Below are 27,954 nucleotides of genomic sequence, written 5' to 3'. Positions count from 1 at the left end.
CCGAGTCTATAGAACCCAATGTGACAGGCGTGCAAATAAACGAGCTGATGAAATTACCAGGGATTACATCAAATTTGCATGGATTAATGCAGTGTCTGGTTTCTATTCTATAAATAATCAGCCAGCTTGCATCGCTTGAGAAAGAAAAAAGCCTAGAACCTTTTAATCCTACATGCAATTTAGAAAAAAAATTGTGTTAATTGAACTTTTATCAAGTTTGACAAAGGGTTTACTAGCAGTGTAGATACCACTAATCGTGGTATATTAGCATATAACATTGTTTTCTGGGATTTTTATAACTTCCTGACATTAAGATAATTAATTCTTACATGGGTAATATTTCCAGCCTTTTTGTTTATTTACTATTTCAATGCATTAAAGTCAAATTATTACTATTAACAAGAAAGGCAGCTATTAGTTATCATGATATTTATATGGTAGCAATTGATGTTTGCTGAATTTATAAGGTATAGGTTTGTTGTTTTCTGAAACATTATGAAGGAATAACTAAGCGTTTTATTTGCACAAAATTTCCATGCATCTTTAATGTTTATAAAACCCTGAGGCAAGTCTTACAAGTTTGAGATGCAGAATCTATACATACATAAATCAGTAAGATGACAGAGTTAGTTCAAAAAACCTTTTATTGCAAGTAGATTACGGGATGTGAATTGAATGTATGCATCTTAAAGATGTGGTTATAGACTCTACTCGTAGGCCTTTGACCATCGTCACAAACCTTGGGTTTTGTGTCCATTTTATTCATAGAATGGACACAAAACCTGCGGCTTTTGACGATGGTCTTTGACCTTACAAGATATGATTGTATACCTGTATGACTTAGCAAATTACATTATATACCTGCATTACTTAACTACTAATGATGTATACCTGGAGGACTTGACACCTGTACTGGTGTAAACCTTTATGATTTAACATGTTACAGTGTTTGCCTGTATATGTAACAGGTTACATGTATGGTGTTTACCTATATGAGTAGCAGGTTACACTGTATTGTGTATACCTGTATAAATGACATGTTACAGTGTATACCTGTATGAGTTTACAAGTTACAATGTTTACCTGTATATGTAACATGTTACATTGTGTATTGTATACCTGTATATGTAACAGGGTACAGTGTATAGTGTTTACCTGTATAAGTAACAGGTTACTCTATATAGTGTTTACCTACATAAGTAACAGGTTACAGTGTATACGTGTATGAGTTTGCAATTTTTCATGCAGTAGCCATGAATTGACCTTGTATTCTGAGTAGTTGTACTGATGCAGTAGCCATGAATTGACTGTGTATTCTGACTAGCTGTACAGTAGCCATGAATTGACTGTGTGTTCTTAGTAGCTGTACTGAACTGACCCCACATTTTCTGGTTTCTGAAGATCTTTGTGTTACCCATCTGTCAAATGTCACAGATGTCAGATCTAGTGTTGCCCTGTATATAGGAATTACCCGATAACCTGGATATCCCTGCTCGATTATATCTGCCCACATAGATATGTATGTAATACCTCAGTGAACCATGGTCAAAGCTATCCAGTTCCCCCCAACAGATATCGTCTTTGCTGATTTTGATCAGGTTCCATGACCCGAACATTTAAATGTGTAGTTTTTAGAATTATCTTTTTACTGCAAAGAAATAGTAGTGTCAACACTGCTTAGAATAATAAGCACTCCCTTGTTCAAACGCTCCCATTTATTTTGATTTGTAGGACTTTATTTACGTTATTTGTTTGTATATTTTTGTTGACTGTCATAACAGAGTTCAGCGGCCCAGCTTACGACAGCCAAGTTGTCACGACACATCTGTCGTCCTGATTTTTAAAAACTTCAATCTTTGACATGAATTGTAGGTAGACAAAAATATTCTTGTTAGCAACTGAAGGAGAAGGTTTAATTATGTTTCTGTTAATATCTAACAAGGTTGTCAGACTCCATTAGGAGTTGTTTTGTTCCTGGGTGTATGCCTATCTCTGATTTGTCTGCCGAGTGTTGATTCCAGCGTTTGATTTACTTACAGGTCGACGCCGCTACATCAGCCGGCCTGGCAGTGCTGATCTCCCCTACTCCTCCTACGCCCTCTCCAACCATGACTACTCCGGTAAGTACTTACAATGTATGTCTGTATGTCTGTACGTCTGTGTGTCTGTCTGTATGTACGTCTGTTTGTCTGTACGTCTGTTTGTCTGTATGTCTTTTTGTCTGTACGTCTGTTTGTCTGTATGTCTGTTTGTCGATTTGTCTGTATGTCTGTTTGTCTGTACGTCTGTATGTCTACGTCTGTATGTCTATTTGTCTGTTTGTCTGTATGTCTGTTTGTCGATTTGTCTGTACGTCTGTTGTCTGTATGTCTGTGTGTATGTACCTAGGTTTAGGTTAAGCGTAGCTGATGACACAGAATAAGACTCACTCCTCTATCTTGATCATAAGGAACATGTCTTACACTGCTTCTCTTCACATGTACCTGCTACACACAGATAAGAAACATCTGATCAGCAACCAGCCTGTCTGTTGGTCCATCTGGTCTTACAGACTGATTTATGACAGACTTGTGACCAAGGCAGAAGTTGAATTGAGATTTTTGCAACTTTTGTTTTCTTTGAGTGAAAGATGAAATGTGATACTTTGGGTTATAATAATGATGATAGTAAATGAACTGATACATCAAATTTCAAATTTTATCACCTTTTTGTATATTCCAATGTCAATTATCTTTGGCTTTGAAATAGCTTAAAATAGCTCTTGCTTTAACCAATTGTGAAAAAAAAAGTAAGGGTTGATAAATTTTGTTTATTATTATAAAAGAAAGTACATCTCAAAAAGGAGGTGTCCCAATCCTCCTCTATCTGTCAACAGTTCGCTAAGTAATAAGGATGTCATGTAAAATGAAGGGTTGATTATCTGTATAGGTCCTGTTTTTTTGTCTTTGATTATATGATTTTATGTTTTACTTTTGCAGGTCCCTCTTACAATGGCTATTCTAGTAGCTTAGACCCTCACACTTATGAAATTATGTCCAAATATACGGGAGGATATGACTACCCACAATCCTCAGCTACTCGTTCATACAGCACTGGTTCAAGTTCAGGCTCTCAAGCTTTAGGTTCATCATACGGACACACATCAGGTGGACACCAGTCAAGTCAAAGACATGCTTCTTACGGCAGCTCATACGATATTGGAACAAGATACAGTGGTTCCTCAGACATTGGAAGTAAATACAGCGGTTCCTCGGACACTGGAAATAGATACAGTACTTCAGACATTGGTTCTAGATATGGTGGATCCTCAGATCCTAGATCCAGATATGGAGGTGGTTCCACTGATTATGGAACTAAATATGTCGGCTCTAGTGATTTAGGATCTCGGTATAGTGGCTCCAGTGACTTAGGTACAAAATACACCTCTAGTGACCTTGGATCCAAATACACATCCAGTGATTTAGGAACTAGGTATGGTGGTTCCAGTGATTCAAGAACAAAGTACGGTGGAGGTGGTGAATTTGGAACAAGTTACGGTGGTGCCTCCAGTGAGAAGTATGGTGGTGCTACCAGTATAGACAACAGTTCACGGGGTCATCAGGGGAGCGAACTCAAGCCAAAATACTCTAACAGGTAAATACTCATCTCACCTCTACTTTTGTTCACACTGTAAAGAGGACAGAGGTACTGTAGACTATTAAGTGAGTTCTATATGGTAGAGAGGCCATTATCCCCCCCCCCCCCAAAAAAAAAAAAATTAAAAAAGGAAATAAGAAATATGAAGTCATTGCATTACAGAAGGCTGTTCTGTTTCTTGTTGAATAAGAAGTTGATAATGTGTTATTTGCCCTGATAATGCATTTAGTCTTTATTTACTTTAGTTAGGGTTCAATCAAGAAAATGGTTTAGATTCTTGAGTGGCTCAAATATGTTGGTGACAAAAGAGAGAGGAACTGGTTGTTAAAGTACATAGAAAAAAGAAATACAGTGTATATTTAATCTATAAAAATGATTCCATTTGTGTCAAAGAAGTTCTCGACATTCAGATAGGAAATGGCACTTAACTGCACAACTTTGAATGGATGTAGATACTCTGGCTCGCTGATGAGAAAAGGCACGCCAACTCAGAATTTGATCGCTGATTGTCCCAGATATTCCAAAAGACAGGATTTCTGGGTGCAATCAAATATCTCTCGCACTGTAGCCAGGTAATTGGTTGGAGGGATTTTTTTTTCTCATAAGCTGAATTACATATCTTCTACCATCCTGGAGAAATACAAAAGCTTTGTTTGTAAAAATGCTTAGTCTGATAAATATAAAGGTCTGTAAACTGAAATAACCCCAAAGGCAGGCTACACACAAAACACAGCATATTAGTTTTCACAATTTATCAAGCAGTTGATCTTGGTTGTTTAGAAAGGATAATAGGTGATAATATCCTTCTTTACAAATAACTTTTGAAAAAAATGAATTTGAATCCTTACGTTGTTTAATAACAGAATTGTTTTTTTTCCTGCTGGCATTGCTTCCAGGGACTTTGACAGTGTCAGAGAATTGTATGTGACAGTATTCGTAATAATTGAGACCTGAAGATTTGTTTAACTATGTCTTTCAGACTTATGCGGCTTCCAATTATTTTTCTCTTCATTTTCAACAAGAAAAATCAATTCAGAACAACTTAGAATTATTCTTTTTTTGCATTTAAGTAAAGCACGTTGAGAAAACAATAGAACCTTTTCAAAATTATCAGATGTGGTTCTAAATCTAAAATAGTACGGTAATATAGATACTAAAGTGTTTTTTAAGGAAACTTAAGTGTACCTTGAGGTTGCCAGGTGAATTTCAGGTGTGATAATTGAACTGCCTTCAGTGCACACAGACACTGTAGACGGACCTGTTTGTTTTACCTGCAGTAACGAGACATTTTTATTGCTTGCTCTCATTCTTATTTAGTTATTTCTCATTTTGAGGAACTATTTTTATGCTACATTGATTTAATCATCCATTTATCTTGGTTTGAAGTTAATTTAGTTTAACCCTCTTTCTTCCTTACGTGGAAAAAAAGGAGACGTGTTTGTTTTGTTCAGTACACAAGTTTATTGGGTGAAATGTAGGCTTTAAGTCAAAGGGCGGAGAAACTGATAGGCTGAAGAGAAATTATTACACCATTTAAAAGTCCAAGTGGCCTGAAGGGGTGCTTGTATCCAAGTCTGCAGACATTGCAGGAACCGTCCTTCATGGGTAAAATAGACTCCCAGTATAGAGGATTTCAAAGGATTTCATCATCCTATCAATGACAAACATTTGACTCATTCTTGTGTTATCTGTGAAGATCCAAATATTTTATTGAACCCTCTAAGATCAGTAGAAAATATGCAGCATTATATAATTGAGAGGAGTATGAGATTGTACCCCAAGTTTGGCCTCTTCGGAAGGTGCCAGGTGAATTGGTTTATGATAAACTTTTCAACACCAACCTTGATAAGATTGGTTTGTTTGATAACTGTTATGAAGAAGGCTTGATTAGCAAAGAAAATATTTGTAAACAAAGAATAAACAGATATGAACATCTGAACCTTTTATTCAGAGGGATACACATACTATCAATCTTTTCTCTATGTGAATAGATAATGACTTCAACATTGTAAATAAGACACTGGTAAATATCAAAGTTATTAATTTGCTTGTATAGAAATTTCTTTCTTATTAATAATGTGATTTTGATTTCAATACCTGGAAAGCAATGAACTGACCTGGATTTTATGTGCAATTTTTGTAGATATGGAGACAAAGAGGACTCCAATCTGCCTGAAACCCAAACAACCAGAAAAGTAAGACCTCCATATGAGCGCTACAAACCCCTGCCAGCAGACGACAATCCTCCACAAAGTCAGGATGTGGATGTCCAAGAAATCCGGTCGCGGAGTCTGAGGTACCGCGGCAACAGAGATGACAAGAAAGAGACGCCACCAGATGCCACACAGATCAAAGGAAGCTTCCAGATGTATCGGTCAAGAAAACCCAGCGACATCGGTGGAAGCTCGGACCTGGAAAAACCAGTTTTTTCCTCTGTAGATGATTCAGTGGAATCATTAAACAGTGCTTCTTTTAATGAGAAGTGGAAAAGAGGGAGTTCTGGGGATTCACAGCGCGGACTCGAACAAACTCGAGACAGTCTGGAGAAACCCAGTTTCGGATCCTATGAGAAGGATAGTTTCGAAAATAAAGATTCCACTGAATTTTCTCAGTTGGCACCTTGGAAACAAAGAAAATTGGAAAGAGAGCAAAAGGAGAAAAGGGAACTTGAAAGAGCAAAGGAGGAAAGTGAGAAAAAAAGTGAACAAGCAACAAAAATGTTGCCCAGCCAACGTGTTCCCACTCAAACAAAAGAGCAGACGACTGATCAAACTAATGAACAGGAAGTCAAGAGAAGAAATATTTTGGAAAAATTGGAACGACCCAAATCTGTGGATGCTGATGCTATAAAACATCTCTTATTAACCAGTGAGAGTCCTCTATTAAGATCGAGATATAGGGAGGCCGTGAGAAAGCGAGATCATTTAAAAGATTCCATGGATGGTGCTTCAGACATTTCTCAAGATTCAGAGAGTAAAAGTCGAGAATCTAGTCAGGCCAAGGAATGGAGTTCGGCCAAAGCTCTTCATGAATCTCTGAGGCATAAAGAGGATGTGAAAGTGAAAGAGACGGGAGAAACAGCTTCAGAGAATGTCAGGAAAAGTCTCGCAAGGATTGAAGATTTAAAAAACTCTGTGCAACAATGTGATGAAGTCCCTAAATCTCAGCCAAATCGCAGTGAACGCTTAAAACAGGACAATATGGAACAAAATCGTTTGGACCCCAAGAAAAGAATTCTTGTGTCTTCACGCTCTAATGTTGATAGTGTACGTGATTCTGTAAAACAGACCGATGTTGAACAAAATAGTTCAAGTGTGCCAAAAACCACTGTCTCTAAAACATCAGATGAAACCCAAAGCATAAAACCTGAAAGTCTCTATTCCAGGAAAAAGCTATCATCATCTGACTCAAAAGATGAAACTAATAAAAGTGAAATAAAAAATCCAGACACTGCCACTAGTGATGATAAATTATCGAAGTATTACAGCAGTGGAAGTCAAGAGAAGATACAGACAAACGTCCAGTTGTACAAAGATAGCAAGTCAGAGAGTGAAAAGAAAGAAGAGGGTGAAAAAGCACCTTCCAAGCGTGCCATTCGGTTGGGCAGGGCGCGACATCATGGACAAGAGGGGCCTTCACTTGTGAAACACATGAGTGACCTCTTATTTGAGGATCCTAAAAGCATTCGATCAGAGAGAAAACACGCTAGTGAGGAAAAGGACACAACTTCAAACAAGCCTCCAGCAGAGAAATCCTCATCCATTCTCAGAACGACAAAGGCTTTCTCAGACACAGAAAAACCTACTCCTGATTCATCAACAAGTTCCAGATCCATCCGAAGTGCAGACACAGTTGTTAAAAGCATTGATGATAAACTAAAAAGTCAAGAAGACAAAACCCTAAAGTCAGCATTAGACACCTCTCCTAAAGAGACGGACGCAGTCGATAAGCCAAGGTTTCAGCGTGTTTATGGTAGAGCTAAAACCACTGATGTCAGTAGTCTTTTGGTGAAGAAGGCAGCTGAGCAGAAGACAGACAACAAAACAAGTCACAATTTGAGTAAGACCACAGATTCAGTGGGATCCAAATCTAGCACACCAATGACAGAGGAGAGAACAAGGACACAAGAGAGATCAAAGACACCTTTAGCCAAAATAGAAGAAAAACCCAGAGACTCTGAAGGAAAGCAACCAGAATGTGGCGGGGACTTGACTTTCCCCTCTGCTTTTTCTGTGGATGTTAATCAAATGTCACGAGCTGAGAGAATAGCCAGGTATAAAGAGGAGAGGAAAAAGCAGCTAGCTCATCTGGCCACCATGTTTACAGAGCCAAGTGACAAAGGCGGAGGAAAAGAACTTGTGCCGTCACTGTTTACATCATCTCGCGAGGGTGGTGAGGGATCACTAGGCCGCTCAAAGAGCATGAGGGAAGGATCACCTCAAAAGTTCTCATCTCCTGTGGCTAGGTCCAAAAGTCTGAGGGAAGATTTGTCTCTGAAAAAAGAAGCAACAGAAAGTGTCCCAGAAACTGAGAAAGAGGCCCCACCATCAACAGAAATGGAATCATTTGATGAATCTGGAAAGGCTATTCCTCTAACAATGAAGATAGCACAAAATAAAAAATTATTTGAAAAGAAACTAAGTGAGGATGAAGACACTAAGACATGGCACCGCAGATCTTTAACTGATTCACCACTTGAAGGTAACAGCAGAAGAAGCTCATCAAGTTCAGACAGGAGAAGCCTTGGAGATGAATCGTCAATAGAGAAACTCAAACATAGGTATTTGTTTGGAACAGATTTCTCGGAGGCTAAGACCAAGAGACAATCATTAACACAGGAGGTAGCCCCTTCCCCTCCTCAGCTGGACACATCTACCTCATCAGATGAGGTGACCTCAACAACAGCCATGTCTTCCTCTATTTCATCAGAGGATCCCAGTAAATCGGAGGAAATCTTGTTCGACATGAAGAAGGCCAGACAAGCCTTTTCTAAGCCTGAACCTGTGCAGAGTTTTATGTTCGGAACAGCATTTTCTTCTTCTAAAGAAACAAAACCAGATTCTAATCTTGTCAGTACTGGGAATTCTAAATTGTTAGAAGCAGAGAGAACAGGATTTGTTGAAGAGGATTCTGATGCTGCCAGATCACAGAAGAGGAGAAGGCAGCTCCCCACAATACCCTCAGCCTTGGGGACAGGATCCCCGACCGATAGTGTGTCGAGTAAAAATGAGAGTGAGAGTGACCTGTCTCGGCAAAAGAATGAGACTGTTCAGACTGTCTTAGCTCCAGAACCTCAAATAGCTTGTGCCAAAGTGTTTGATGGAAAATCCCGTACTTCTTTGTTGTCTTCAAAAGCTACAGATAATGTGTCAAGCCCTGTATCTAAGAGATTAGAGGGTAAAACTACTGTGTCAGGTATTCATTCTACAGATAATTTAGTTTCTAATGAGAAAAACTTGTCAAAGTCTGATGTAATCTCTAGTCCATTAGTGAGAAAAACAGCAACTCCAAAAACTGTCTCAAAATCTGTAACACATAAACCTGATGAGAAACCTGTCTCACACAATGTAACTTTATCTACCACTGATACTATGTCACAAGAGAGAACGAAACATGCTCAACAAGTCCCTAGTAAAACAGAGAGAATCATCAAAGAGCAGGTGAGTGCCAAAGACACAGAATCTCAGGATACAGACACCACAAATAAGGCAGGCTCCCGGTCAACTAAGCTAAGGAGACGTAGTCCCGTTAGATCCCGATCCTCTGTTACTCCTGTAAAGAAATCAATACCAGCAAAAACTGATCAGGTCCAGGATGATTCAAAAGTTTCAACAACTTCAGAAACAAGTAAGTCAAAAGTGGAAAAACTTCACACCTATAAGAAGCCTGATTCAACACAGAATGTCCCAGCCAAAACAGTAGATACAAAACAGAGCACAACAGAGGCAAGTAAAGCAGCAACACAGCAGCTCAGTCACAAACTTCAGGATCAACCGAGAAAACTGCTCCGACAAGGCAAGTCACAGTCCAAGGCTGAACAGAATATACAGGAAGTGAAACCCACTAAAACAGATAAAACTCGACCTAAAGCAGAAGTGACCCTTGCTCCAGAACTGCATGAAACTCTAGAGTCCCAATTTATGGTCCCTACCAAAACCCTTACAAAGTCATGTGATGAGAGGGTAGCAAATGCAGATTCTTCCCCTCGGCCAGAGAATGTTCCAAACTTTGGAACAATACCTGACTCTGAATCTGCCTTGAAGTTTGACATCTCCAGAGAGGAAATGGTTCTGAATGGGGAAGCAGTGTCAAAATCTGAATTGGTGTCGAAAGCTGCAGTGACAAGGCAAACATTCAAACAAGTGCCAGTGACGGAGGAATTGAAGTATGAGACATCAGAGAGTGAACACACAGGGGTGGAAAATGTGCCCCGGTCCCACTCAACCCCAGAACCAGAAACTGCACTCAAGTATGATCAACCCAGGGCTGAGATGGTGCTGAACCCAGAAAAAGTCTCCAAACGAGAGTCACTGGCTAGAACAGAGGTCAAGCAGAAACAGGAAACATATGAAGCGGAGCAGGTCAGTGAAGGGTCGACGACTGAGGGGGGACAGGTCAGTGAAGGGTCGACGACTGAGGGGGGACAGGTCAAGAAATCGACAGAAGAATCTGGAAAACCAGCAAAGAAAAGGTCATTCAAAATCCGACACAGTAGATCAATGTCTGATAGACCGGGAAAGTCGTCCGTTCACAGAAGTAAAACAATCAGTGAGAGGGAGCTCCAAGTAGCCAGTCCCAGAAAGACCGGGGATGTCAAACCGTCCAAAGATGATATAAGTCAAATTCTTATGAGGTCCCAGGAGACTAACTTAGATGACCTTCTGATGGAGAATGTGGACTATCTGTCGGACATTGAAACAAACGACCCATGGGGTGTCCACAAGGCGGGCAAGAAGTCTGAGCCCGGGCACCTGAGGGAGGGGCTACACATGCGAGCTAAACAGGCACAGTCCAGCCTCAACAAAGAGGAGTCAAGCAGCCTTGAAAGCTTAGACAGGTGAATATCAATAAATTGTAAAATTAGTAGATAAAAAGAGGTATTTCATTTCAACTCTTTCTTTTTAATGAAAACTCCATCCGTATAAAGTTTTTCAGCTTGATAAAAGATTTTTTTAACAGAAGTTTTTAATATTCTATGGATACCAGAAGTTTTCTTTGTAAACATAAAAAAAATGTTCTGTACTTTGAGTCAGATATAATTAGGTTTATTAATCAATCAAAATGCAGGAATTTCAAAAAAAGTGTTTTGACAGTTTTTTCCCCTATGTGCCAGTTCCGGGATCTCTCACATATTGAAATGATGAATATTACTCTTAGAACTAATAATGATTGACTCCTGAGGAAAATCAGAGTAAGCTAGGCCGATTAAATTCCTGATTAGCATACATTGATCACAAAATGTATTCTCCATGCAAAGCAGATAGATGAAAGGGAGAGCTTGGCTCTGTTTCAAACAGCCAGTAAACAGCATCAGATCCCGGGGATTAAATTTATTTGAAGGCATTTGGTGTAGATGATTGTGTAAAATTGAAATGAATTGGTGTTAACTTTAATAACTTTTTAACTTGTCACCACTCAACTATGACAAAACAGTTGGATATCCAACTGAAAATATTGGTTTTCACTGGTAAAGGGGAATAACTCTATTAGAACACAAGTTATCTGACAGATGAAACTCTTAGCATGGCAAGGTTACTGACTCGATACTGAACTGTATACAGCAATCTCTCACAATGAGGCTCCCATCACTTGTTAAATGCTGCAAATCCTTGGTCAATGTCATGTATGGAGAGAGAAAATATACACAAACCAGAATTAGAAATTGCCTATCTGCCAAATTCTGTAGAAAGAGATTCAGCTGCTCACAAGAAAACCTTACAGAGTTATCTGCTTTTTATTCACAGCTTTTTTTCCAATATATGTAAGTACTAAGGTTAAGAGCATCATGCAAAGTACTCTTTTTCATGCATTATTCTATATCCTATAAAACTTTCTTTTTTCCTTTGTGTACTTATTTTATTCTTGCACCCATACCCTTAAAACTTTGATATTTTCCTTCCCAGCATTATTTTGACCAAGGTTTGCAGCCTTATTTTAGGGGGCTGTCCCTTCAGTTGCGCTAATGGTACCAGTATGTGTTACTAAATAGTGTTCTTTATTGTTCAGTGCACTGGAATTTCAGTGGATTCTCAATTATTTATGAATTGAGAAATTGAGTACATTGATTTTAATTCATGTATCATATTATTTAGAAAATTAAAATCCGATAAAGCCAGTCACCAGAAGGTTATCCCACCAAACCAGGCGGCAGCGGAGAAACATCGGAAAGACATCTCTACCAGTAAATCAGTTAGTGCCAGCTCAACTTTAGCTCAACCCAGCATCTCAACAGCCAAAACACAGGCTACAAGCTCAACCTCATCTCAACCTTCATCTTATTCATCTCAACCATCCACCATCGACTTAGATCAAAGAAACTCATCTGATCACCTACATACATCTTTGGAGGAAACCAGTCAGACTTTAAGGGAGGTAGCTCAGTCAGCAGGGGAAGTAACTCCACCAGCTTCTAACAGTGAAACTTCCATGGAACAGCAGGGCAGAGAGATTGAGCAGAAGAAGAGGAGGAAGGATAAATCAGCCATGAGGAAATCTCAGATTAACGCAGGACAGGAGGACTCAGAAGGTAAGATCCTGATTTGTCGGGTCTGGCCCCGCCTTCACCAACTTTCTTCAAGCCAATACCCAGTCTTAAGTCTGAGTTTTGACCTCAAATTCAAGCATTTTTCTTTTGAGGATTTGAGTTGAGGACTGAGTTGAGTGACTTGAAAATTTTGATGAGGGTGGGGCCAAGACAGTTTCAGACCTTTTAGAACAAGCAGTGGTTTTGAATATTGAGTATGAATTTTGACTGTTGGTAGTCTCATTTGAACTTTGTTATAATACAAGTAGATATTGTTATACATGTATAAAGAACTTGTGCAAGTTGAAATCGGGAAATTTCAAATGCTGAAAAAGTGACTTGTTGAAAACTTTTTTAAATGTAATGTTGTCACATAGATGAGACTTAATGCAACACAGAGAACTTCTTGTTAGAGCATGAGACTTGGTGTTATATACATTGTACATTGTATATATTATACATTGTACATTGTATATATTATACATTGTACATTGTATATATTATACATTGTACATTGTATATATTATACATTGTACATTGTATATATTATACATTGTACATTGTATATATTATACATTGTACATTGTATATATTATACATTGTACATTGTATATATTATACATTGTACATTGTATATATTATACATTGTACATTGTATATATTATACATTGTACATAGAACTTCCCTCTTGTTGGGCATAACTTTTCTGTATTTGGAGGAGAGTGTCACAGCGTTCTCTTTCTGCTCCCTGCTACAGTGTATATCTGATCTGGTCAATATTCAAATCAAGGTGGATGAAATAGTTGAATTTAGTTTGGAGAAATGGAACAAACTACTAAGCACTTAACATTTAGATATCCATCTAATGGCCCTTAAATCAAGTGGATTCAATGGTGAATGAGCATTGCGTACAGGTGAATTTTACCTGGCTGTCTAATTACTGCTTTGTTAATGATATGTTGCTTTAATTGAACCTGACCATGAAACGAATTAAGTGCAGGTTAAATTTAAGATATTTTGTCAACTTTCTTCAGTCTGTCGATAAGCCTGCCACAGAATGTTCACGATTCGCTCAGGGGAAATAAATGTATGTGCAAATCTGTGTAAAATTCAGGTAAAGAAAATTGTTTAATGTCATCATTTAGGAAATGGGAATGTAGTTTTTCTTGTTGCATGAGTTGAAATAAAGTAAGTCCTTTTTTTCATGGTTACTCTTTGATTGCTTAGTTTGTATCAGCATTTTGTGATGTGATACCATATGACCAAAGTACCAGCACATTTTGCTTAATGTTTACCTGGAACCAAGATTTATAGAACATACTTAAAATCTTTAAAATTTTCCTAAAATGCTTTGGCTATTGTTGAAATTATTTGAGTGTACTCCTTGAAGACATTGAGCATTATTGGTATAAAGAGATGTCTGGACTCTTATTTTAACAATGGCACATACCGGGAAATCTTTCATTCTTTAAATCTTTAGCCAGCTCTGTAAGACTAGGTGTTCATCCCTTTTAAATAACAGAGGGGCCGTAGGTCATGGGTCGAGAGGTGACTGCTAAATAGCAGTGAAATTATGGTTAAAGCCTCATTTTACGGATTGACTTGGATGGGATGTACTTGATCGTGAGGATCATTGATTTCTGAGGACCCTGAGATAAATCAGAGTAAATAATGACTACATCTTTGTATAGGATCTATAAACCAGGTAAAATTTACAGCTATCTATAACCGATTATTGAATTTCTTAATTTACCTGTACTGGTAATTTTCATGAAATTAATTTTTTTTTTTTGGGGGGGGGGGGTTAGGTAGGAGTGTTTGGGAAGTCATAGTCTATGATTTCTTTGCTAGTATTTTTTTTTACTTCTTGATGATTCTTAAGAATTCTTGATTCAAAGTGTAGTTTTTTAAAAATACATAAAAGATTTTAGATAAAAAAGCATAAACTAAAAGTTTTGAAAAATTCCTATTTTTAAATGTTGTTCAAAGTTTTTATTTCAAGGGACTTGTATTTGGAAAAATAAGCTTGATTTTTGAAAATGAAAAAAAGTTCTCCATTGAGTAACAATGTCACTGAGAACATTCAAAGGAAAGAAGACTGAAGCGTAAAATTGAGAGGTTAACCCCCAAAGTAAACAAAGTCCACAAGTTTCAATTTGAGTGACTATTGTTGCTGTAAAGTCCAGGGTATAAAAGGAAACCTGAATGAAAACCTAATGGATGGTTATGGAAATATTTTTTGTAATTTTTTTTGAAAATTTTTAACTAGATAAGGGATGTTATATTAATGTTATGTGCTGCCTAATATTTGAGCACTTTCTGGTCACTTTGAGTGGTTAAATATTTTTTCGTAGTCGTTAGATTTAGATTAGATGTAGTTCACATTTAAAACAGTTGGTGTGTGGTCATGTCTCTTAAATACATTATCCAAATTCATCGCTAAAAAATATTGTGTGCATATCGGAGTGATGGACAGATAAGGTAACTAGATTCTATCTGCCTGAGTGCCTGTCAATCGGAGAGGATTGTAGAATCTATTGACAGCTGAATGACGAGTTCCTTGTTATCATAGAATGGTCCATCTGTTATTGTTTTTGGCTAGTAGCATCAGATTGTGTGTTTGTTTGTCCTGTTTTATACTATACATGTTATGATTAATAGAATAAAGCAATCCTGCGGAGCCGGTCAGTGATTCTATGTACAGGTGTTGGTTCCGTCTGTGTGTCTTGTAGTGTGTGTATGATGTAGGTCGTGGAGCCTGCAGGTAAGACGACACACCTGGTGAGATGTGGGATTATGGCCAGCTTCATGCTTCTGTGGGTTGATTTACCTAGGTAGGAAGCCTAGAAGAGGTACCATCACAAGAACCGACCCTCTCAGTGGGAGACTGAACCTGCTACAGATCGTCCAAGTGCAAGAAATTAATAACAAGCAAATCCCATTCACAAAGTCTCCCAACATTTAACACATTTACATAATATTTCTGAAAAGTTGTTAAAAGTTTTTTTTTGGGGCTAAGAAGTGAATGAAAGTAGATCTACATACTGCCATCATTACAGGGCTTGCACTTATGATCCATATAAAGTAAAGGTTTGAAGGACTTCAGCAAACACGGCCTGGGTAAAATTCTGTGGAATTGCTAGGTGGGGTCAGGTTCAGAGGACGTTTCTCACGTCAGCTTGTGCTCTTATTGTCTTTGATAAGTAGTGATTGAAAACTCGGGTATTTATACCTGATTTATCAGAGGTGTCACACTGGACTTTATCGCTGGCATGGAGGGGATCCCTCACTTATACAGAAAAGGTTGGTGTACAGTCTATGTCTATATAATGCATTATGCATCTGAAGAAAAAGCTTTAAAAGGTTTCAATAATGAAGTTTGATTTTCAAAGATTTACCGGTATTTGGAATTCCATGATTTAAAATTTGCATTTATCATTTGTCATGCATGAGCTTTTATCTGAAGTTTACTAACACCGAGTTATTAAGGTACCCAAAAGCTTTTTCGGTTTTCAAATATTGAACTTTTGTAATCAACAGTCATATAAAAGGTTAGTTTGAGAGTTGTAAGCTGTAAGATCTATTAATGAGCCAGGTTTGCAGATGTGACCTGAAATGTTTTGACCTGGACTTGATGGAGAGTTTTCCTGAGAGGTGTGACCAGGGACTATATAACGGAGATATTGACACAGATACAGTAATTTGACGGCAAACTGTTTGATCAGAACCAAAGGTCTGCTAAACTTGACAACTTCATTGCTTGTTTTATCACCCTGATAGATAATTTTTGAAGGAGGTAAATTCTTTAATTGCCATCAGAAATCAATTTGTATTGTTTGAATAATGATAAAGCAAGTAAACAAGGGATTGTTAGACACAGGAGTTCGGAGTGGGGGGCCGAATACTAAGACATAAGGATATGTGTAGCCTGTCAAACAGGGGGCTCAAGGTATTGATTTTAGGGTCAAGGTCACATGTCCACCCACTCATAGGTAAAATTATGACCCAATTATATATTTTATATTTGATATTTTTTTTGGCTTTGTTTTTTGTAAGACTAAAATAAATTAAGGAGAAAATAAATGAGGATGAGTTGTGACAGAGTCCACTTTTTGATCATGCCTCTCTACTTGAGACTCGACATAAACACCAGTCCGAGGGTCTTTTATGGAATTGTTTATTGAATTGGCGGGGCCTTATTTGGTCTTTGATGGTTGTTTTATGACAGTGTCCTGTCACCTTCATCATTGGTCCTATTGCTGGGAGTCAGGTGTGTCGGACTGACGGATCACCACCACCTGATCATACGGAGACACCGCGCTCATATTGTACAGGTATCAAATCACAGACACAGATATAGCACAGCTGTTTTATCAGGGGTGATATGATTGATTTACAGGGATCTATACACAACAAGGCTTGTTATTATATACAGGATTCAATTTAACTGTGGTTTAGGACCCAGAATATTGAATATTTTTATGTGGAGGAATTAGGTGAAATTGCCAGGAGATAATCCAGCTGTGATTTTGATGAACTAGATATTCCTTGGGATGTTTAGGAACTTGATCATTTTTCTTTGTGCCACATGAAAATTTATACAGGTGTATATTAGACCTTTGTGAACTTTTTGAATTGTTATGAAATTAGATGGAAAATGAATGAGAAAGGTTTGTCATGTATTGGGGATTGGTGTGAAATGGATAGGCCTAACTGGTCCTGTCAACAGGGTCTTCATTACGATCCTAGACCTTTCTCACAAAATCTGATAGTTCTCCACCGACTCAATTTCTGTTTTAGGAAGTAGTTTTGGTTTAGGTTTTTTTTTTTTAAATCTAGTTGTTGTTACAATGGGTCTATCCTTAATTAAAGTAGGAAACCACAGAAGCCTTATCAGAGATTTGGTGTGTGGAGTTTGGTTTTTCTAGCTTTCACTGATTTCAGTTATCTTTTGCAAGAAACTTAAAAAAAAATCTTGTGATGACTAACTAGATGCATGTGTTGAATTGATTCAGTTCCAAGAATCACGTCGCAATCTGGGGACTGTTGATTTTTCTAAAGTTTTACGGAATATTTCCCATGATCTACAGACTACAGTGGCCGAGGCTTTGCAAATATTTGTTATTTACAAGACTATCACATCTTTATTGTAGCATTTATAATTCATTATAAGTGAATGCTCCAGCAGTTGTATTGGATTTTTGGATGGCCTTTTTGTATGTGTGCTATATTGATGTGAGGGAATTCCATGAGTCACTCATATCTTCCAGTGCTCCAGTGAGGAACTGAGTGCCTCCCATTGTCTCCGTCAACTATAGGGGTCAGTCAGTGGTAAGCTCTCTTTCTTGTGTTAATTAGTGAGATTTTAATCAGGGAATAAACTTACAGAGACAGGTGTAACCATACTGGTATCTGCTATAAATAGACTGGTCAATTGACCTGATCACCTGTCAGTGTGCATACATAAGCATAATTCCATAGCTCTGTGCAGTGTAGTACGTGTTGCTTTGGAGTTGTGAGCTTTGTGGATGAGTTGTTTTTGTATACGTATCCTGTAAATAATCACTGATGAAGTCACAGTGGCGTAATGCCCTTACTGTCCCTCTGTCATCACAACACAGACTCAGTAATAATATCAGGGCTATCTTTTTACTTCCTCTTTCCAGGTGTGAAAAATATCATCAAAATAATTTGGTTGTTCTTTAGCCTGAAATAGCGATTGTTTGATGTGAAATCCATGCAAGATAATGCTGTCATATACTGGGCTGGGTCTCTTTGATAACCTTATGGTCCAGTCGCATGCTCATAAATCTAATGAATTGTCAAACAAAAAACCATTGCCTAAAAAGATAGTGGCCCTGGGGGTGATATGCCTGTGGGGTGATGTTCACTGCTAGGATTAAGATACTGGCAGATAAGCAGTGTTTACTTATTGTTTTATTGATTATAAAACATTGTCCCACTGACAAGATTACCCAACTCCTCTCAATGTGGGAGCCCCTCCTCCTAGAACAGCTCACCTGTCTCAGGTGAAAACCTGTCTGCTCTCTTTGTGGATTTTTGTCTGTGTAACTTTGTGTGATTGGAATAGGCCAGATAATGTTGTGAACATCCTTGCATTCAGGGTAGAGAAAATGGATTTTGTTTTTCATGTGGTGCAAAGAAAATTGTAAAGACTCTTCGCTCATTGAAGGGTCAGATTGAAATTCACTAAGGAATCTGGATTTTATTTTAAACACTGAAAAATCAGAATGCATACTGAGATTTTCCGATCTACATTTACTCTGCAACTTAGCTGTCCCAAATTCCACTCTGACTTAGGTAGGTACTAGTGCTTGTACATATCTACTATATACTGATTTACTCTCCTGATTAGATGCATTGACACGAGCCACACTCGACTGTTGCTTTGTATTGCATAAGGTTTTGTAGTGCATATAAATGTTTAAACATATAAAGCACAAACCATTTTGTTTAACATGTATGTTTACAATACACACGCACACCTAGTGACCTTAAACAGGATACATAGAATTAAAAAAGCAATATTACTGGGGTGTTAAAAGCTGTTTCGTTTACTTGAAGGAAATATCTCTGGACAATTAGCTTGTCCGTGTTAAAATGTGACCACCATCAATACATAATCTGCTTGTTGTGTTTGTGTATACACCTGAAGCAACGTCTGCTGAATGTTGCTGGCTGCTATTCAGGTTGCTTCATATGGATTTCATTCCTGTTTTAGGATATTTGCTGCTTGGCTAGTCATTTGTTGAGAGTTTCACAATAAATATACAATGTTTGTTTTGACATAGTTTCATGTCTGGTAATTGACATTCCTAAAAAAGGAACCAAATCTCAAATCTGTTACAATGTAATGAAAAAATGAAAGACACATCTTCGAGTTTTTATCAATGCTGGTAATATCTTAATAAACTTTGAAGGTTTTATTCATGTTCGGGGTAACAGGTTCTGTTAATATCACAGGTGTGCAATTTATGTCCTTTCTTTAATGATATAAGAACACAGCTGAAAACTCATGAATATTTACACATATTCCACTATCTAAGTTATTCATTATGACAGGGAAACCTTTTTTGACACAAAAATTTGTGTCCACCCTAGTGACAATTCAGTCGAATTCTTATACACGGGGCTGTTCAGATTAGAGTTTCTTTAACTGTGGAGAAACTGGAATTTTCTTTAATTCTGTCAGTGACCATTTAAGCAAAAAATTGGGTCAGTGGAGGTATTTACATGAATGGACTACTTGTGATGGTTTTGTTTTTCACCTGGAAGGAATGAAAATAATCATTGATTACCTATAATTACCAGAGGAATTTGTAAACAATTAAAAGTTCAGTTTTTGCTGCGTAGACAAATACTGAGGGCCCTGTTGTGTGCTAAAGTCAAGGCAGACTTACAAGGCAGACTAAATAAGAAGAAATTTTATAAGTATACATATAAATGGTTTTTAAATTTGGATCATTGTGGAGATAGGATCAAGGCTTTTACCGAGTTAATCCAGGTGCCGCTCTCCAAAGGGACGGGGAACATAAACAGAACTATAGGGAAAGCCACGGACAGTCAGCTCCTATTATCTTATTACAGCACTGTAATTCCACCAAGTGGAAGGATAAAGGGATTTAGGACTTATATGTTTGGTGTTCTTGGTTTCTGAAACCCTTTTTTTTTCACCTGTTCACAAAATTCCTGGAAGTTTGGAAGTCTTGTGATTTTTGCTAGGTTTTACGACCTTTGCATGAGGAGGTACACTTGGTATTGGCTATCTCATTAATCATTAGCTGATTACAATGTCAATTAAAAGTCCACAAATGTCATCCTGACTTAGACCGTGATCTAGATCCCAGACTATATTACAGTGTCTTTTGGGGAGTGTTGGGCAGAGGTTCCTGACCGAACCAGACAAAGCTCACCCATCTCGGACACTGTTCCAGTGTGCAAGGCGTATTTCTGCATCAGACTCTTACATTCTCTGTGGTTTTGTAATTTCTGCATGAATATTGGGAGCTGCTGTCTTAACAAGTGCATGTTTATTATTGTTAAGAGATCCAAACCCATAGAACTGTTGCTTCCTCAAAGACTGTTGTGTTGGATCTCATCAGAAACAGATGCAGGATATACACAAGTATCAGGAAATGGTTTTCCATGAGTGATGTGGGAATCTAAATTTATTGCCGAGTTATTTGGTTGTCTATTTCCTGCCAAACACCTGTAGTTGTGTGATACCTGTGAATTACAGGGACTGTCTGTTGTAAAAAGGAACCCCCAGACCTGCGACCGGCGTGACAAACGGTCTGTGGGGTCAGTGTTGTCCTGAGGGTGATGCCATACTCATCCTTTCCGTGTAGGACATTTGTACCATCAGAGATGTATTGCAGTGATGTACTTTTCTGACATGTGTACTAATTAGTGGAAAAACAGTGATATTAAAGGAACAAAAAAAAACCAGACCTATACTTGTGGTGAATTATACATCCAATCAGATAAAGAGATCAAGGGATAATCCCTTTGTTAGATTTGTCTATTGCATGACCATCCATACAATCAGACCTGGTGCTTTATGTGATCGTGAAAGGTGTAGATATGGAGAAAACACAAGTGAGAAGATAACATAACAGGTTGATAATAGTTCCTGAAGGAGCAGACCTGGCATTGTTTAAGTTAAGAATCAGGTGCTTCTCTTTAGACCGTCCTTGTTGATATTAGGGCTACATGAAATGACCAAGGTGCTTGCTTGATTGACCTGCTGCAAGGCATCGGAACTGATCCGCAAAGTCATTACAGCCACAAAATAAGACACTTTATTTATACTTGCACCATGTGTAAGGCTCCAGAAAACAATTCTCTTCTGTGGTAATGTACCTGTGTATATCTATTTCTGGGATTTATTGCTGAAAAAGAAACATTTTAAGTCAAGGGTGTTGCTTCTAACTTGGCTGGAAGTCATTGTGAAAATGGACACCCCGATGCATATCTAAGTGACCTTGGACTGGGATGGGATGTGAATATTGTAAAGTAGATTTTTATGAGTGAATTTTGATTTTGATTTTGAGGGAGAACATTTCTATTTGTCATGGATGTCTGGTCTGTTTTGCGGAGTTTGTATGACTGGCTAGGATGGATATTTACTCTATTCGGTTACTTTGGTGAGTTAGAACAAAGTAAAAGAATATTAAATAGTTTTATACATCAAATATCTAGATGCATATGTTGCATCTTTTGGTGAGTTAAGCTAAGTATTGTAATATATAGTTGTTCAACTGGTATATTCATGGCAGTGCATCATTTTATTGTTTGCAAAATTACCTGCAAAAAAAACTTTTCTTTTCAATGGAAATTATTATAATGATAAAAGAGGTACAAGGGAAATGTTTTTCTGATGCATTTAAAAAAACCTATAAAAAGACTGCTTATTCTAAATGTTATTTGATTATTAGGTACCAGTATTTGGACAATAGTTACAGTAAGATTGAGTAAGAAATGAGTGCCCCACATGAACATTGCGGTATATTGTTTGTATTCAGGCAGTGGCATGTACAATTGGAAGTGTGTGCCACTGGTTTCATGGTTTGTTGGTAATTAATCAGTAATTAATTAAAAGTACTGTAATGGCAGTCTCCTGTGGTGGAGCACTTGTGGTCTGAGATTTGATTAGATGCGATGTCAAGGACAGATATCTAAATCCATATGGATCATCCGCAGCCAATTTTTATTCAGTGCATGATATGCCTCATGTTTTTTTTGGCACTGTTTATCCCTAATGATCTTTTCCCAATTTTTATGTCGCAAATTTAAAAAAAAGTAAGCTGCTGATGTCATTAGTTTTATTCTCTTTTATGAAAGTTTAAAAGATTTTTTAAGAAAAATATTTATGGACTGTGTGTCAGATATATCATATAGCATACATATAGAGTTAGGTGTCAAATCAGGTCTCCATGTTCTTAAACTTCGTATAAAGTAAAATTCCCATATCGGTACAGTCAGGGTTATTCCCCTTGAACAGATTTTCTTTTGAACTTGCAAAACATAATGATTCTTCCCTGATCTTTTGTGAATCCCTTTCTAAGGCTGGCATCAAATTCACCTGTGTAAGGGGATATATTAATTCCATAAAAGATTTCATTGGAATTTGAATACTTTTGAACTTAAAGCTGTGAAAAGTCGTGAACTAAAAAATTAGAATCTTTTGAATCCCCTTTCAATGTATGAGTTTTGAGTGTTGATGGGGACACACTTCTGTAAGTAATGGGCTCTATGAAGGTTGTATCACGTCTGACAAAGAAAGAGACCTGCAGGAGATCCAGCATTGAAGTCTCGTTGATTGTGTTGACAATTGTATGCCTCACCTCGACCTTCTGTTGTTGTATTGATTGGGGTTTTTAAAAAGCTCTGAAATCGGCAGACTGCGCCAATACTGATCAACTATTAATAGGCTGTTACGTTGGTGTTCAGGATTTCTACCTTCATTGATTACAAATTTTCACCTGAATGACGCGAGGTGGTGAAGGATTACAAAAGTTTTGATGTCTTAATTCATCTGTGTTCAAGATAAAGCTTCCACCTGCCTAGGTTATTTTGAAGGCCTTATGTTGGAAGATGTCAGAGTTGTAATTCTTACCTGTGTAAGGACCTAAATCAGAACCTGTAGTATATACACACACAATGGTTTTTGTTATGTACCAAACTGAACAGGTTTGTATGAGGAGGATTTAGTTGAAGGTCGAGATCATCTGGCTGCTTCACCTGTACTGTATCGTTATTTTCTCTATTACAGGTGTCAGAGGGAAGACTCTAGACAATCCACAGGATGACTTGGATGTAAAGACGCGCGAGGCATCAGCTTCACCTGTGAGTTTGTTTCTGTTTTAACATTAACGCTATGTTAGCTATGATCATAAAGTTTTATTTACGGAAAAGAAATTTATGTGTCTGTTTGTTTGGATCAAGGGACTCTCTCACCTGAGTGAGGGGGCCCACCTCAGACTTTTGACTCATTTCTTGTCATGTTTTAAATCAGCGACACTCCCACACGAAGTTGAAATTGTTTTTTGTTAAATGCATGTTTCTGACGCATGTTGAATGTGGACGTCAAATGAGAAATGATCGTAATGAAATGTAGAGCGTGTGGTTTTCATTTCTTTCTGTACAATTGCCATCCTTAGCTGCATGCAAATTATGTCGGTATAAAATATTATAGTACCCATGAGAATGCTTTCAAAGGTAAATTTATGGTAAAAAAATTTGTAGAATGATAAAAAAGAAATATTTTAGAGTTTCTGGAGCTTACAAATATATTTCATAGTCGCAAGATCAAAAATCATGTTTGTTGATAAAAACTAGAGAATGTATTTTCTTCATTATGATAAAATGAAAGCATATGGCGCGTGATAAATGTCTATGTGTGTATCATTCACTAGGTCAATGCACCTTGTCGTGTGAATTTTTGAATGCTGATTTTTGTTTTTTTCGTTGACTTTCCCTAGGACTGCACGACTAATCACATACCAAAGCACAGTGTTACTAACCATTTTGTGAAATCACGTCACCATGACAATGGGACATCTAGTGAGCACCATCAAACACAATCCGGCAGATCCTCAGTGCTAGAAACCATCTTACCTTCCAAATTCTCAATCCCATCCAAGGTAAGTTAACATCTCAACAGAACTCCTAGGATCTCTGAACAGTATCAAGGTACCCACAGTAATGTTCTAGGAAAGTAGGGTCGGGGGAGAAGGGATGGGGGTCAGGAAGATAAACAAAGCTTTATTTCTTCTGTTTTGTAGAACTTGAACCTAAGTTATTTATTCATTTGAATATGCCATATTGGTATATGCATTTCCTCATTTGTCTTGGGCCAGATTTACATAAAGTAAGTTTTTGTTATGTAGTGCTGTGAATTAATTTTTGCATTGGAATGACTCACATAGTCGTACATTTGTAGAGTTTTAAATGTAGTGAAGCAATGCACCTGATTTTATCAGAATTGGACATGAATGAAGTCGATTGTTTGTAGTTTGTTTGATTAGGACAGGCACCTTGTTGACACCTAGGTTATTTAAACAAACTTGTTACAACATTTGGGGAGTCATTCATTGAGATCCTCCCAGATTCCCACACAATGCCCGGCAATCCCCGTCTTATTTCTGTGGCTCAGTTTACACTTGGTAGCTCTACTTCCTATATTGATGAGTTGTCTTGTTTAATGCTACGGCATGTCATCAGATTCTGGAGGACAGTGAATCCAATCTGCATGGATACGTTGATTTGTAATTAGCATATTTGAAAGGCTTGAGTCATTGTAACACAGCACCAAAGAATGTTGAGCATTAGACAGTAACACACAATAGTCAGACACAAACATGCTCCACAGGACCATCGAAACATCCGTCAGATTATTTTATAGGTTATAGTTACAGCATTAGTTTTGCATTCAGTTCACTGCAAGTAGAAATTAAGGAGAATGGTTTCTAATATTTTGGAATGAATTACATGTACCAGTATTTTGCATCTTTTAATTTTCCCACACAATAATCACCTTTGATTTAAATTTTATTTTGAATTTTGAATGCTCATTAAATGACAGTGAAATGCTTGCACAGTGAATTTTTTAATTGCATGTTCTGCATGTGACTCAACCAATGGCTTTGGCATTTCAGGTCTCGTCTGTCATCAACCGATTTTCTGGGGAGTTCGGAGACAAGAATGTAGATCTAACAACAGTCAAAAAACCAGAGGAAAAAGCGCCAAGGCACATTCCTATTGTTAGGAGAAAAAATGATTTTTCCTCTTTGTTACAGAAATTTTCAGGCTCTGATCGTTCGAGTGGAGAATCGGGAGATTCCTCACCGAGGAGGCGAGTGAATCTCCATCGACAAGAAGCTTGTGCTGTTGGAAGCAGTGACGATTCGGACAGTCGTAGAACCCCGGAGCGTACTCAAAGTTTGCGGTTAAAAAAGACACCATCTCCAGACGAGACAAAGGGTGTACAGAGATCGGAGAGTTTCAAGTCGGATTTTATGCGCAAGCGCTATAGTCCAGAAACTGTGTTAAATACTCCATTAGAAGAAGATCCAGAAAATATGGCAACGCCGAATCCAGAACTTGCAGCAATACTAAATAGACGCCACAAAGTGGTGGCTGACCAACAAATTAAAGGACAGGAGTTTGAACGAGAACAAATTTACTGCAAGAAAATCGAAAAGGAGGATCAAATTCACCGACGGGCAGAAGTGGAAGAAGTAATTTGTGATACGCAAGTGGCATCAGTGTTGAAATCTAGGCTTAATGAAACAGAATCAATGAAATTAAAGGAGGATAAATATACTGATAATCGTTTTAAGACCTCACATAAAACCGAAGACATCATCACAGACACTGAAGTAGCCAGTATATTGAAAGCCAGGAAAAAGGAAACAGATTCCAAATTACCTGATGATAACAAGATAGTAAACAATGTGTGTGATCAAAGCTCCCAGAGTGTTACAGCGAGGCTTGTGTGTGATGATAATGTAAATAAATCAGAACCCCCATCTCTGGCACCAGTACAGAGAACCAAGGTCAGAGATGACGGGGTGACTGTGTCAGAGGTGGGGAGTAGTGTCAGCCAATTAGTGACCAGTACCAGACAACAGTCACCAGAGAACAAACCTACAGACACTCAGAAACTAACCGAGAAAGTCTCGCCAAAGGAATCCATCGAGAAAGCCACGCCAAAGGAATCCATCGATAAAGCCACGCCAAAGGAATCCATTGATAAAGCCACCCCAGAGGAGTCCATCAAGAAAGCCACGCCAAAGGAATCCATCATATCACAAACATCACCAATGCCTCATGTCGTATCCAACATTCAATCCACTGAAATCAGTGAGAAAGGGTCGGATAAAGAGAAATCACCACAGCGTTCTCTGAGGTCATCTGTGTCGCCATGTAAAGACAATAGTTCATCTGAATCCAACACATCATCCAAATCATCCGTGGTCCGCCGCGCAGAGTCATACGGGGCCAAGGACACAGAGCGTCCCAAAGGGATTCTAAAACGGACCAAGTCCATGAAATCCAGCGTGATTGTTGATGAAGAATTAGCCAGTATTTTACGTCAACGGAAAAAAGAACAGGACAGTGATGATAGTGATGAGAATGGAGGAGAGAAAGTGCCTGATGTCGCCTCGGACATACAGGAAACTCTCAGGTGAGCTAGAATTTACGTTACAGTACTTATTTATATTCATCATTTAGTGTGAATTATTACTCGGATTTAAGAGTATGAAGTGCACACACTCTCAAGTCAACTAATCTTCTTAGTGTGGTCTTTTATTTAAATCAAGTAAGCCTAAAGTAGTTTGGTTTGATCTGACTCTACTGGCATTATACCATTGTACACAGGTACAGTACTCACTACCTGTTAGATAATCTAACATTTATTGTCCAACAACTTGGCAACAACACTTGTATAATCTAACATTCATTGTCCAACAAGAGTTGTCCCTCTTTACTACATGTTTCATGGTGCCTCCCCCCCCCCTTTCCACCATCCCACACAAAGTCAGGAAGATGTTAAAAAAACAACATGTCTGTCTTTCTGTATTCCCATGTTAGATATTTTTAAACAATATAGTGCACATACTTCTGAAATTAAAATCATTATATGTACACCCAAAATGCATATATATTATGGCTATTTTTTCCAAAAATATGTCAATCTTTGGACAGTTTTATCTTTTGACAAATGTTTTATATGATATTTATAATGTACAAACATGTACATATAAGCCTGGACGGATGTTTGTGCATGAAGTAGTAGATACATCTGTATAGAAAATGTGGAGAGTGGTTAATGTCCGGAAATCTCTTCCTTCCCTGAGTAAGCCACCAGATTAAAATAACCTGAATCATGTACAATGTGACAATGACAGGAGAGAGAGAGACTATACTGTGTGGATGTAGGAGATATAGAGGCTGGCTAATGTGTGACAGTGACAGTACTAGACTTATACAAGATTCATACCCCACAAACTGAGAGGTTTCTGATGTGAGAACTGAGTGACCATTGGCGACAGAAATTGACTGGGGGAGGGAAGACATAGGTCTCGGTACCCAAGTATCAGGGGTTGGACAAGTAGATAAGGGAGAACTCGGTCCTTGCTGAGAACGATGAGTGTTGATGGTTTGACAGCTGCTATAGCTGTTTGTCTTATTCTACTAGTGGTGTATATTATACTTTGCCTGCTCTCCAGAACTCGTACAGAGTCATCTCACCAGGATTCGCTACATAGCACTAAAGAGTAAGCCAGTGAGAGGGAGAGTGATAGATTTATAATGACATTACAGGTCACCTACCTGAACTCACTGTTTCTGTTTATCAACTTTTACAGGCGAGAGCAGGCACATCGCAATGGAGGCGAGGGGGAGGGGGAGGATGTCTCCACCCCCAGGCTCTCCATGCAGGAGAGGATCTACCAGATGCAGAATAAGCTGGAGGAGGCCAAGTCATGTCCCATAACTCCGCGAGCCAAGTCAGGAACCACAACTCCCAAGTTAACATTTAAGGGGAG

General features: G+C 38.1%; 1 protein-coding gene and 1 long non-coding RNA gene across 17 annotated transcripts in view; one reads left to right on the top strand and one right to left on the bottom strand.

Annotated features, from left to right (window-relative positions):
- The window catches only part of LOC105321680 (serine-rich adhesin for platelets), a 65,293-nt gene that overhangs the window by 17,788 nt on the left and 19,551 nt on the right, over window positions 1-27,954 (top strand). For 10 of the 15 annotated variants that reach the window (XM_066074581.1, XM_066074571.1, XM_066074569.1 and 7 more), the window contains exons 2-9: window positions 2,040-2,120; window positions 2,979-3,633; window positions 5,780-10,693; window positions 11,949-12,382; window positions 23,175-23,248; window positions 23,884-24,045; window positions 25,060-26,591; window positions 27,775-27,954. In XM_066074581.1, the coding sequence (XP_065930653.1) occupies window positions 2,040-2,120; window positions 2,979-3,633; window positions 5,780-10,693; window positions 11,949-12,382; window positions 23,175-23,248; window positions 23,884-24,045; window positions 25,060-26,591; window positions 27,775-27,954 (8,032 nt within the window). Of the gene's footprint in view, window positions 1-1,846; window positions 1,869-2,039; window positions 2,121-2,978; window positions 3,634-5,779; window positions 10,694-11,948; window positions 12,383-23,174; window positions 23,249-23,883; window positions 24,046-25,059; window positions 26,592-27,774 lie in introns of those variants that run through there. The other 5 variants (XM_066074568.1, XM_066074575.1, XM_066074573.1 and 2 more) reach the window with 5 other exon arrangements.
- On the bottom strand, window positions 3,406-27,878 carry LOC109617825 (uncharacterized). Of its 2 annotated transcripts, none has more exons than XR_002198857.3 (3): window positions 27,740-27,878; window positions 4,066-4,266; window positions 3,406-3,667 (listed from the first exon to the last, which is right to left on the bottom strand). It is a non-coding gene; the product is annotated as an uncharacterized lncRNA (long non-coding RNA). The 2 variants fall into 2 exon arrangements; XR_010710627.1 differs by lacking the exon at window positions 27,740-27,878 and adding an exon at window positions 4,822-5,717.

The sequence above is a fragment of the Magallana gigas genome, chromosome 2 (genome assembly GCF_963853765.1).
Source record: "Magallana gigas chromosome 2, xbMagGiga1.1, whole genome shotgun sequence".
Classification (NCBI taxonomy): domain Eukaryota; kingdom Metazoa; phylum Mollusca; class Bivalvia; order Ostreida; family Ostreidae; genus Magallana; species Magallana gigas.
Note: the sequence above shows the minus strand (reverse complement) of the source record. Positions and strands in the feature narration are given on the sequence as shown.